This window comes from Homalodisca vitripennis, chromosome 6 (genome assembly GCF_021130785.1).
Source record: "Homalodisca vitripennis isolate AUS2020 chromosome 6, UT_GWSS_2.1, whole genome shotgun sequence".
Classification (NCBI taxonomy): Eukaryota; Metazoa; Arthropoda; class Insecta; order Hemiptera; family Cicadellidae; genus Homalodisca; species Homalodisca vitripennis.
Window position 1 is genome coordinate 146,829,333 of NC_060212.1, and position 14,172 is coordinate 146,843,504.

At 32.2% G+C, this 14,172-nt stretch overlaps 1 protein-coding gene across 1 annotated transcript in view; it reads right to left on the minus strand.

Moving 5' to 3' along the window:
• The window catches only part of LOC124365005 (RNA polymerase-associated protein RTF1 homolog), a 35,354-nt gene extending 23,857 nt beyond the window's left edge, over nt 1–11,497 (minus strand). The window contains exons 1-5 of the mRNA XM_046820879.1: nt 11,343–11,497; nt 4,559–4,841; nt 4,227–4,416; nt 3,767–3,981; nt 2,126–2,384 (exon numbers count right to left, since the gene is read on the minus strand). Of these exons, the coding sequence (XP_046676835.1) occupies nt 2,126–2,384; nt 3,767–3,981; nt 4,227–4,416; nt 4,559–4,841; nt 11,343–11,420 (1,025 nt within the window). The 5' untranslated portion in view covers nt 11,421–11,497. The remainder of the gene's footprint in view (nt 1–2,125; nt 2,385–3,766; nt 3,982–4,226; nt 4,417–4,558; nt 4,842–11,342) is intronic.
• Nucleotides 11,498–14,172: the final 2,675 nt, after the last annotated feature.

Genomic DNA, 14,172 nt, shown 5'->3' on the forward strand with positions numbered 1-14,172 from the left:
AACTAAACAAATTCCCTTAATCCATTGCAAGCGATGAAAAACCTTAGATAATGAGTTTACTTATGCTAATTTTAACTGCATTATTTTAACACATATACTTTTATCTAAAACTATATGCATTTATTTATTTAGATAAGGACTGAACTACAATAATAAAATAAATTTTGAAGGCTTCGTACATCTCAGGATTATACACTAATATACATGGACAAACTTAAACTAATTCATCGTCAAACAACTCATCGTTGACATCATATTCTCTGTCACTGTAACTTTCTAATAACAATCTTTCAAGTTCTGAAGAACACAGATTTATCGCCCATTGTAAACAACAAATGGGACCAACTGCCATTTATTATGGACAGAACTAAAAGTGAAAATCATACTAGTAACAGCTGAACCATTCCAGCTAATATTAATTGTAGGCTAATACTGCGAAGGACAATACAGTACCAAACGTAACTGAGAGTAACCGGTTGGACGTCTTGTGCGTGTCTTTCGCCCGCAATGGGTTAAAGATATTAAACAAAAAATTGCATTATAATTATTCACTTAAAATTGTATACCTTGGAGGATAAAAACATATGCAACTAACATTAAAAGTTGCATATTACAAAAAGTTATACTTCTTATGACATTTCTGGAGTACACCACATCATGTGTTGCGTAATAGGCTTCGTTGGGGTTTAATTAAAAAATGTTAAACCCTAACATACGGCAGTTACATCTGGTCGATCATTTTATTATTGCCAGATATAACGACTTTTGTACATCTCCCAGCAAACCAAAGAGAAATTAGACCAGCCTAATGAGCAATAGGCTTCAACAACGCTAAGCCAAATTCTCTGGTCAAACATACACTATCATATAACTCAATTAGGTTTCATAGGGAATTAGAAGTCTAAAGATGAAATCTCAAGATCTTACCACATGACACATTCACATTTTTGTTCATTAAATTGGGTGTCATATCAGTGTTTAAATAATAAATGGCTACACGCCAAGTCACCGTAGAATGAAGTTGTATTTACTGGGATAGTTAGACTTTGTGTGTTAATATATTACATGCTAAAACCTCTTATGAATGTACTTGGTTTGCTTATAAATTTATTTATTTCAGTTATTACTCATTGCCATCATGGTTGCCCATAAGACCAATGTAAGAAGATTGTAACGCTTAGCCAGATCCCATGTAAGTGGCACGCATCATCACTGAACATAAAAATGAAGCCTCATGCACAATTTCAAGTCTATAGCCCATTTAATTTTTGAGATATTGTGCGGAAAGACATGAATACAATTTTCCAGCCCCTGGAATGATAGACTTTATTGCTCAGGTGATCAACAAACAGTCTTAACAATACCAACGGAATTTGCTAATACCATACTGACTCATTATAAAAAATGTATAATTTGTAAATTGCTAATAAATAACTCTTATTATTCTTCTAGTTTTTTCTCCTAATATTTATAAATAAATTATAAACAAGATAATTTGAGAAGGTTAGGTCTACAGTATGAGGAATGTTCTTTCAATGGACTATTTACTAGTTACCAAGTAATTTTCAAAAGTAGGCCTACACTGTTCTCTTTTTAGAAACCTATAAGAACAATTAATAAGTTCCCATACATTAATATATTAAACATTCCACGTCAACAGCCATCTATCCTGTTTGTTTTGTCTAATTTTTATGCAAGAGTTGCAAAATCTAACACGATAAATCAATGGTCATTTTGAAGTATTTGCAAGGAAGGAAGACAGACATCTTTTGTTAATTCCACTTTTCGAGTAGTACATTACTATTTTGCAATGAATCGTTTAAATTCGACAGAAAAACAAGAGAAAACGTTTGATGAAAATATTCTTATTTTAGATACATTGTTGTTACTAAATGAGAAAAACATTTATATGACATTTTCTTAATCCCATACCATAATTTCAAAAAGTTTTACCTTAGGGTTTCTTATGTTTAGAACAGTAAAATCAATAATTTAAACATGTATATTTTTTGTATGTGACTTGTACAGTATTATATAAACACGGCATGCATACATTTTTAACAGTTATCATTATTAATCTTTTTAATTTGTGCGATTAAGCAGAACAGTATCAGTAGAAACATACCTATTGTCAGAGCCCGACTCAGAATCCGAGGAGCTGTGTGCAGAGCTTGAACTACTCCTCGCTCTCGCCTTATTGGGACGCTCTCTTGCTTCACTGTCCGAACCACTGCCACTATCATCGCTGTAGATATCCGATGCCTTTAGTTTGGTCTTGCTCCCGGACGCATCTTCCCCATCTTCCTCTTCACCCTCTACCTCTACTTTCTCTTCGTCCTCTTTTTTCTTCTCCAACTCGATCTTCTGCTGCTTCTCTTTCTCCTCTAAAAACATATTACAACTCTATGGCGTTACAGTATTTGAGTTTTGCATGTAATATGAATATTAAACAAATAAAATATATGTTTTGTGCTTTCAACATAAGCAAATACCAGTGTTTGCTTATAAACCAATTAACCCTTCAACGCGTTATTTTTTTTTCATGGTCATACTCCCTCCTGCGTTGATTTTTCTGGCGGTTTTTTAGAAATTTTGTGTTTTATAAATAATATAAGCAAATTACCCAAGTTTATAATTATTTTATTATACTTCTATGTTGTTAGTGTTTAAAATTAGCCAAATTAAACAAAATTAACCTACTTTAGGTTAATTTCCCTAAAAGCTAGCTAACCTACAAACCATCCCCAACTCATGTTTATAAAACACAACAAATTGTTCCTGTCAAAACGGGATTTCCTTCTTCAAAACAATATAGTTAGCTTGTAAAACTAATAATAATAACTAAACAAAGGAACGTAAAACACACAAAAATATGTCAGCTGAACATAACCATCACACTAAAAATGACTGTAAACAACAACAAACTTAAGCTGACAAACGATCGGCTGCACGGCAATGACGTCTTGAATGCAGCTGATTTCTCAGATATTTTTTTCTAAAGATCGATTTTTCGAGATATCGACTCAATTAATCGAAAGTTTGAATCTTCTCCTTTCGATTGGTATACATTTTTCATTGAAAACATTCGATAGTCGTCTGTTACAGCTACAAAAATAACCGACTACTCCATGACGTACTCAGTACGGCAAAACGCGATCTCAAGTAAAAGTGTCATGACGTACCTAGTACGGCAAAACGCGTTGAAGGGTTAACAATATTCATAAGAGGAAGAATAGGGAGCATGGAGATGATAACGGTTTGTTTTTTAATTTTTAATTATGGGTCCTTTTTATTGTACTTTGAAAGAAAGTTATCTTATCTTATAAGTTTCAGTTCATAAGTTTTTATCTTTCAACTGTACAGTACAATCACCGGTGAAAACCATTATCTACAGAGAGTAAAGCATGGATTTCCAACATTACTGTTGATCCAGAAATTCATCAACTTAGTAACATAAATGAGGCTTAACATTTCAATATTGTTTTGAATTTTGATAGGTTTTCTAGTATTGAAGATTTCTTTGTATAAAGTTTCTACATGGTAGTATGAAAATTTAACAAATTTATTTTAAACACTATAAGTGACCTGGAGTATAAATTAATACTGTTCCAGGACATTTATAATTCAGTTACGTCACGTGATACAACAACCCTGAAAATATAATTCTTTTTGTATTATTTAAGAAATGTTTTATATATCTATTTATGAATGTATAGTTATCTCAGTTTCTATTATAAATTTTAGTTTTAAAAGTCTATAATCTTACCTCGCTCTCTTCTTTCTTCTCGCCGAGCCTTCAACAAATTCATGGCAACAAATTTTTTATCAACTTTTCCTCTATTTTCTTCAACAGTCTTTTTTCTCTCCTTGCTTCTTTCTTTATGGTCCATGATTTCCTCCCTTTTCTTTACTGTATGACCACCCTTCTTCTTCTTCATCTCTTGTTTCTTAGCTAACCGTAGCTTTTTCTCAATTTCAAACCTGAAAAAAAACAACAGTTCTAAAATCAGAATCAGAACAATTTTTATATATCATTTTAGAAATCTTTAGTTTAACTGTTTATGTATGTTACTGAAACAATAAAACAATAATTACAGAAAAGTCTAAGAAGTAGTCTATAAATCTGTAAAAATAAAATCTTTAAGATTTATTTATAATATAATTTTTATCAAACCAATTTGTTAAAATAGTTTCAATTACACTTAACAGAAGTTTTCTGAACTTACCTTGTTTTCATAACTTCACGCTGTTCTATACGTTTGAATATTTCTTGTTCTCGTTCTTTCTCTGTCATCTGGGCTAACCTTTGTTGATCTTCTTCATCACCCATTAAATTTTCATCATATCCATCGTTGAACTCCTCTTGACTCATATCTGACGAATCGGAGTCACTTCCTTCAGAGTCAGAAACTTCACCTAAGCAATAAATAAAGAATACTGTAACCCTCCAAGACTATATTATACAATGAATACCGTAATATTTAAAAAGTTACTGTATAAAAACCAATGATCTCAAAAACGTAATTATAAAAATAATGACACCATATTATTAGTTTACCTTCTTCCGGCTCGGAACTCTTGTTCATCTTTTCGGGTTCTTCATCACCTGATTCTTCATCAGACGATGACTTTGAAACTGTCCTTTTAGGGGCAGTCTTTGTTTTCTTTTTCTTTTTGCTTGAATTCTTGCTTCCCTTAGCATCCCAATCATCATCTGAGCCCGAAGAAGTGTCAGAATCAGAATAAGCTGCTGTCGCTTTTGGGGTTGTAGTTTCTACTGGAGATTCAGCATCATCATCACTATTCTTCACTTTTTTCTTCTTTGCTAAAGACAGAAGTTCCTGAAAAAAAAAAATTGATGAGCAATCAATAATGTTGTTTAATAGGGCTTTGCTGATAGTAAACTTCATTCTTGATTATTTTCTTACTTTATCTAGCAGGACCCTTATTTTAATGAAGCTATGCAAAAAGTAAAACCCTTACAACTTGGCTAAAATTATATTAAATTAGTCTGATGGTTTATAGTAGCTGCTCCATTATCAAAGGTCGGCATTATTTGATTGTGAGCAATGAACTTTCAGATTCTAGTTAGAATAATGAAATAATCAGTACTTATCAAAGATTTCCAGGGAGAAAATACTATTTTTACTGCAGTAATTACCAAAAGGTGATGTCAGACCAAGGTGCACTTTTGCTATAGTTGAATAAGATACATCTCTGAAAGACTTTATTATACACTAACCAAAAGATAACCATGTGAGCCCACTGTTGTAAACACAGTAGAACTCCCAATTATCCACATTAATTGGGACCACACACTAATCAGTGTAATTATCCAAAACATATGTGTCCATACTTTATGGAATTATGGCACACATGACCCATGTATGTTCGATCAGCACATCAGTTGCCAAAGAAATAATAGTCAATTTACAAACTGAAGAGAGAGAAATACAATAAAAATATTCTTATATATAAAATAGTTTTGAAATCCGTCAAATTCAATTAATGACTGGAATAAGACTAAAAATTATCGAAATATCTAAACCATTGTTGTGCATGATATCAATTTTTCACCGTCAACGTAAGGGACCATGTAGCACCCAAGGGTTCTATTTGATTTGTTACTCTTCAATAATAAATATTGGTTTATTATTTCTACAGATGCTTATACACAAGAAAAATCTCAGGCATTTCTTCCTGAAGTGAGATTATAAGTTGACCTACTCCACAAACATCTAAAATGTGTGCATTTGATTGTTAACACCCAATAAATTTTATCCCTGGTTGCCAATCCTGTCTGCAGGATGTGTTGCATGAAGGGGTTGTGTCACTCTGTGTTCTCCTTGTACATCTCAGCACCATTTACAGAAGTCCAACTTTATTCACTAATAGAGCTCGCTTGCCTCAAGTCCACTAGTAAGTTCCCTGCCAGAATATAACCTACCAAAACTCTTTAAATTAAACTTTTCAAGGCACTACGGACACAAAGAACATGAACTATTGATTCTTATTCTTTCCTACACTTAATATATAGTCATGATGTTCTTCAAATATCAATACATGAAGATACTTCTAATGTGTTTTGGCAAGTAAAAAGACTTATTACTGAATTCATGAGATATATCCTCAGGACAGCAATTTCCACATAGCAAATGGGCAGTCAATAAAGGTTTAGTCCATTCTGTCTTAATACCATTACTTTTTCTTTTTACATCCAATTCTTTACTTTGCTTGTCAGTACTTTGGTATTATATGGTGGCCTATAAAGGCTACATTATTAGAGAGCAGAAACTTTATTTGACTTGTTGTGAAAATTACATGTCATTAAAATGATCAGTTCTCGTTTTCTGCCTCTTAAAAGAAAGCGGTATCGGTGTGAAGGAAGCTTCTCTGTCTTCACCTACTACTTGTTATTATGCAATAAGTAGGTTTAAATTAGGTTATCGTAAACATGTTATTAGTAGTCCCAAAGTTAAAGATAACCTTTACGCTCAAGTAATCAGAGTTTGAATTTATGTACTACATCGAGGTTTTTTTAGCAAAAGTGCAGGGGCCAACAAATCTTGAATTATCATTCATTATCTTGCAACCATTTAAAACCTTATTCAATGTAAACATACCATTTTGATAATAACTGCATTTGTATCACCATTGTTCTTGCCTGTGTCACTAGCCTACTCACTTCATAATATATAAAAAAAAGCTCTAGCAATTATTAATTATGAATATCTATAGGTTAAAATATGTTGTAATTGATAGTATTGATATTTATAATTGATAATCATGATTCAATTATGTTGGTGGCCACTTACTATAGTACACCCTTTAGTTTATAAGACCCACTTAGGATTTTCATTGGTTTTAAAAATGGAAAGTGCTTAATAATTGACTTGGATAGCAATGCTAATGAAATTGAAGTGATGAAAGACCTAAACTTAAGTGTGGTGGTAGGTTTTTGGGTAGGGTGGAACACAATTAATAGTGCCACATTCAAATAGTTGTAGCTACAGTACTATAGCAAGCGGCCATCACCACAATCGAATCAGAGTACCAAATTATCAATTCTAAATGCCTAAACTACCAAATACAAAGACATTCTAATTGTAGTTATTATTGCAAGATTTTTGAAAAGTATTGAATAACAATAATGTTCCAAATTAATTTAAACAAAGTAAATTCATTTGTATGATATTTTAGTTAATAACCGCAAGTACAATGACGATGTGTCACAAGCTGTCAGGCACGTTAATCCTTAAAAATAGTAAAAAGTAACTAAATGTTACACTGTTTTTTTTGTTACTTTATAAATACACATAGCCTAGATAGTTTTTTATTCATCATAAAAGTATTACTTTTTCAGACATAAAAACAGCTGAACTATAGCCTACTATAATTTTAAACTACCTATAATGTAATTCGGCTTGACTTTCTGGTTTCGGTGGTTTAGATAGTCATGAATATCGATGATTCTATTGTAGTGGTCGCTTATACTGCAGCCCTAGACAGATTAGGTCAGTTTATGACCAAAATAATGTTTTTCCTGTAGTCCTCATATTTTTGTAGTTTTATTATTTTTTTATTATAATCTTAGTATTTTAGATTTAAGCTAGGAGGATTAAGAATCCTTTGCTAAAGGGTTAACAAACCTGATAGCTGATATTGTGTCGATACTTATTAAATGTATAGCAATTTTTGTAAATAAAGTAGGTCGATATTTGACTAAATACTGCCCACAAAATATGCTTTTATGTTCTAGTAATCAGTATGATAGTTGAAGTGAATAAAACCTACTCACAAGTGGTTAGTATCCAATGCATAGTCCTAGCTCTTACTTCAGAACCAAGTGAAAAAACTAATTAAATTAGTGTTAAACCTAGTTGACAATTTATAGTTAGGAAAGCGTCTGCATATGTTGAGAAAAATATAAGCAAGTTCTATGTTTTCTATACTTAGCTGCAACTTAAAATTCTAACAAATTTTTAATGTAGAGTTTCAATATATTTTCTGGAGGACTATTTCTTTTTATGTACTGTATAAATTCAAAATGTCTCTTTTTTACTACTCTTAATCCAATAACACACTTTAAATAATGCTTACTAAAATACATAAAACAGGGTAAAATAGTAATGAATTTCATGACAAACAATTATATCTTATTAATTTTACACTCCTTTTCAAACACTTTTACATATTTTTACATAATGTAATTACTGATGGTTCAAAAACTAACAATTCTTGTCTCTTATGTTGCTGATTGATCAATCTGAGTACTGCTGTTTGGATTTTGTTTCGTTCTTGCATGCCTCCATCATCCTACTTAGCATCAAATTCTTCTTGCCTATCAAAAACATTGTTGACATATTTTGTGAAGACATGGAGTACAGCACACCAAACTACATGTTTGGTGTTTTCCCCAGTAAATCTCAAAGACAGTTTTATAAAATTGGAAAATGTCTTCATCTGATCAAAACATCTTATTTAAACATTCGAATATACCATGCCCAGAGTCACCCAGTAAACATGTGGATCCATCAAAGCGAGATGTAATCTTTTACTTTCGCACCACCATCAATCCTTACATTGTGAAACTTCCAGACCATTCAGCACACCTTTCATTTTTAAACCTTTCATTTTCATTGACATCAAACGTGACCTGAACATTATATAGTATCAAGTAAGAAAGGTACTTTGGGATTATACCGACCACACCCAGACATGAATCGTTATTTGACATTTTGCTTCTACTGATTACTAGATTAGCATAGAACAATATTTCGTCAATATAAAAACAGGATTTGTCTTATCGCAAACCCCTCCCCATCCTCAGACAGAGGTCAAAGTCGAGCTGTCTAGTAGATAACGTGATTGCAGAGTCTCGCCGCCCGTTCAGCTGGTTCGTCGCTTTGTTGTACTTCCGTGTTTTACCTCTACATTTTCTCCAAACACAAAAATTCAACAAAAAACAAACATTACCAAACTAAAACTAAACTCTTTATTGAAAAAAACACTCAAAACTTGTTTTTATTCTTGATCACACTCCGCCACCCAAAATGCGAGTGCCTCCGGCCATCAGCGCGGGCTTCGGCATCACCTTCGGCCGAAGCCCGCGCTGATGTCCGGCGAAAGAAAAACATCCCTCGAGATAGTACCTATCAGTAAAATATCAAATTCTAGAGGGGCTGATCAGAAATATAAATTGAATTGTAATGGAAAGGCAATTATGTACCGTGCAAATCATGTGATGCCGCGCGGCCCTGCCGTAATCGGGATTCTCGAGAAAGATAAGATAACAGCGACAACAATACCGATCACAATACCTAGAAACACTTGTAAGTTTGTAATTTTATAATTCAACAGTTGTTTTTTCGTTCTATCATGTTTGTTTCTATAAATTTATATTTTTGTGTTTTTCATACTGGTGTGGTCGGTATAATCCCAAAGTACCGTAAGAAATCTGAGATGTACATTTTGCTCCAAATTTTATGCTTATTTCGGAAATACATAGTTTGTTGCACTTTAAATGCATAAAATTATACTTATAGTAGTTTATAAAAAATCCGTACCCGTATTTTATTCTAAGAGGTACGTCCAGAAAGTAAGTGTACTGGTACTCTCACAGCTGTAAGGAATACTTTTTCTACATGTTGGCAACACTGCCGCGTAGCTTGACTCATCCCCTTCAAAACGAGACCAATTCGAGGTTAGTGTGTTGAAAATTCTTGACGCAGTACCATCTCTTGCAAAAATTTTGATCGTATCTCCCGCCAAGTGCGAAATTCATTCCTCATTGTGAAGGGAAAAGCTCTGGTTGAAATTTATAATGAGGTGAAAACTGTTTAGACTTCCTCTTAGTCTCATAGTATAGTGGGTAACCAAAGTTTCGTCTCCAGTAACAATAGAGTAGAGAAAATCATCGCCTTCAAGTTCGTAGCGTTCCAAAAACTCTCTGTAGCTCTGCACTCGATTCAACTTGTGCTGTTCTGTCAGCTGTTTTGGGACCCATCTCGCAGACAATTTCCGATATCCGATAGTTTCTGTGATTGTTTCGTATATCAGGGAATCTGGAGATTTGCGGAAACATCGCAGAAAGTTCATCTAACGTCAATCTGCGATCGTCACGGACCACAATCTTGATTTTTTTCACAAGTTCGTCAGTCACAATTGAAGGACTTCCACTCATCTGATTGTCATGATTCAGAATCTAACTAAGTAGTTTAATAATGAAATATAAAACAAAACAAACATAACCTATACAAAATAAGCGGAAACGACTGATCAACTACGATGAAACAAACGTGTAACAAGCGCTACAGTTGTTGTCATCAGCTGTCTACCGATAGACTAGTGCGGGGCAGAATAACATTTTGCAATGTACAAAGAGAATGCAACATAAAAGCAAAGACCAACAAAACCATTATCAATATGTAGATTGATTCTTCTTCTTTACATTGGTGTGAGATAAAACGTGATTGGTTAATAATTACACGTTCACAAATCATGAAAACAAAACAGTGCAAATGGACCGCATATGGAAATTAATTTGCAATTAGTAGTCTGAATAGTCTTCAAACTATAACAGGATTTCATTATTATTAGTTAAACGATAAAAGGTAATTATAGTTTTGGGTACAGTATAATAAGCGGCCACCAACACAATCGAATCGACTTTGTTTCACATGGAGTCAGACACATTTATCCTTGAAAATAGTAAAAAGTAAGCATATGTTATTATTTTGTTTTTAAATTTTTATAAATACATACAGTATTTTTTATTTATCATTATATATTGATTTTAAACCAGCAAAACTATACTGTTATTTGAAAAATTGTTAATGCAATTTGGTCTGAAATTTTGTTTTCAGTATTTTTAGAAGGCCATGAATATCAATGATTTGATTCTGTTGGTGATTCACTATTTCTCATTTCTCCCTACTACCATTTTAGCTTTTCCCACCATTAAATCTTTAGCCACGTTTCTTTGTAATTAATCATTAGGCCTAGGTTATACTGTAGATTAATTTTATGTCCAACAAAATCAAAGGCTGTCTAGTTGTAAATAGCTTATAGTACGTTATAAATCATTACTTATTAAAATCTAAATTAAATATATCTAACTTAGCTAGCCTATTTAGGATTACATGTGGACAAGTTAATGTTAAATAAATCAATTTTCTCACACTTACGTATTGACGGTTCTAATGCATGTTGTGAAATAATAGGAACTTACAAAGTTTAGCTGTGCCCATATTTCAATTAATACAATAATACTAACTTAACCTTGGATTTAAGGTGACCTGATACATTAAATTACGTAGTAATCTACCAAATAAATACTTTACCGTTTCTAAATCGCTTCCGCTCCCTTCACTGTCACTACTGTCTGAATCAATCAAAACTTGGTTCTTCCTTTTTACCATGTTGAAATATGTATTAGTATTTATGGGCTAAAACTTATAGAGAATCAATCCTCTTTAAACAACTGCCAAGATTTTAAATATTAATTTTAATATAGGCAAGACAAGTCATTCACACACAAACACAATGTCATAACCACAACCTCAGTCCTCGAAAAACAAAATCACATTGAAAAATGAAAACGAAATGAAATTGACAAAGCAAAGACAAGAGAGATCAAAGACGATTCCAACGCCTTTGTAAGCAAAACGTAATTCTGAAAACCACGTTAGCTGATACTATACATAAAATCACATTATTTAATTTGTTTCTGATGGTTAACTGCTATAATATCGGACATTTAATAATCTATTTAATGCACATACATGCGTAATCACTCAAATAATGTAGACAAGAAGAAAACAAAAGGAGATGATACATGCTTTTATATAGATAATGAATAGTATATGGCTTTCTAAAACAATATATTAAAAATGGCATATTAATTATGCAAAATCATTAAAACATTACAAATAAAGTGGTTACCATTCACTTAAATTACATAACTAAAATCTACAAAATCTACGTGTGTGCTGATGATTAGTAGCAACTATTTTTTTTAGTAACTAGGCATTCATTTCATGCGATGATGCATTAAATAACAAGTAACATTGAATCTGGGTTTCCAGCGAGTAATTTTTCTTTAAGTAATAAAAAGTCAAATTCTATCATATCTGGTCTCAAGCCTGAAATTGTAAGTGAGATGTAAAGTTTATGGGTCTGATTGTGGATCAGAAGCTTACCCATATGGGTCTGATTGTTAGGTTATGATGATTTCAAATAAATAACTTCATTGTTAAGGGGGGAGTCTGCGTCAAATATGGCAAAAAAACATATTTTTAACAAAAATTTTTTTATTTATTTAAATTATTCTTCACTATCTCCCTGACCCAATTATATAAGTATAACCATGGAAATATCATTTTATCCCATTAAAAATAATTTTCAAAATAAGCGCTGCACAGGCCAGTCTCACATTTCAGGAGTCTGTTTGGTGAGCCGTTGCGTCTGTTCTGCTTGTAACCTGTTCTGATGCATTGTATTTTAGAGTTATTACTCTATAATATATATCACAGAACATACCTTTACATGTACTTGAGATAGATACTTTAGTTGTCTTTGGTCAAAACCAAAGATACATTATATTTTTCCATATCCAAATATATCAAGTGCCAGATGGTTTGCTATTTGTCATTTGGAAATAATTCGTTGTTGTTGTTGTTTACAAACATTGAAATCCCGTGATTGTGAATTTCATTTACCTTCATTATATTATTTTGATCTAATCATTTTATTAGTATTATAAAGTGCTTAGTTTATGTTCGTGGGATTATTTCAGTGATAATCTAGGCTAGGATCCCACCTAGTTTTGTGTGAGATTTGCTTAAAAAATCTCACACAAAACTAAATTAGAATGAGAAATATTCAATCAGAAGAAAAAAAAGGAGCAGGAAGGTTCCTTATATGGGCCAGGAGAATTCTAGCAAGATTTTAAGTTTGTACTGAATAAAACGTTGCTTTTTGAATATAATGTATTGTTTTTTTTGCGTTTTCCGAAAGTTTTAATTTTTGACACGGGAAAGGTTGTATTTTGGTTATTTTAAAAGATATTGCCACAATTCTTTTTTTGTTTTATTCAAAATAAAGTTTTCTATGACATGTAGTATGGGTTTAGCATTTAAATGCTCCAAAAAATTTAAAAAAATTGAAATGTTCATAAAAATATAGAATTTTTAAATTTTGTTTTTGAAAAATTTATTATTCGGCTATCTAATGGATTTTGATCAAACCCATACTTGATATCATAGAGGATATTGTTGGGGTTCCAGGGAAAAAAAGAAAATTAAAATATCTGTTAAAATGTTGGAGCTAGAACCTTTCTTGCAAGGGACTACAAATGTTCTAAAAAACTACCCCGAGGGGGTGGGGGGAGGAAAATGGTAATTTTTATAACAGATTTCCCATCCTAATCTAACCTAGTAAAGTTTCCTAAAGTATCAAAACAAAATTCCAAAAAATTAAAATAATTATTTTTTTTACAGACTCCCCCCTTAAGCAAGATAAATCAAATTTTATCTTCCGTAACTTATGTAAGCTATTTTAAAAGGATTTGATGAATCTGCTTGGGGCATCCTTGGATTCTAACATTATTTGGCAGAGACTTAATAGTTTATTATCTAAACGATTAGCATTGGCGATCCATCTGAAAGGACGAGAACGCTGTACTTGGATAAGCCACTTAAGATTCCTATGCTATTCATACTATGCTTTTTGAAGTCACTACCTCTTTTGGTGGGCTACGGATGATTGTTTTGCACCGGGAAAAACTTTCGTTTTGCTTTACGCATATTTATATTTTCCATATGCTTACAAAGTATAATGACAGCTTTACCAAAATGTAAACAAACAGTTATATAAACATCTGACCTGAACTAACAAAAGTTAACTTTAATGAAACATCTTTTTAAAAAGATTAAAAGGGATACATAAACCACAATAACATACAACATTATATATATGATAAGGAAAATAACTAAACGCTTCTATAATATAGTAGAGTGTTACAATGATTTGTTTTCTTAACTGTTAGATCAGTTTACTTATATTATTATTGACGTAAATGTTATCCAAAATATCAGTTTGTCTGGATCCATCCCTGCTTCTGCAGTCTTTCCTTGGTCATATCATTTTTTCAGGTTACGTTACTAAAGCTCC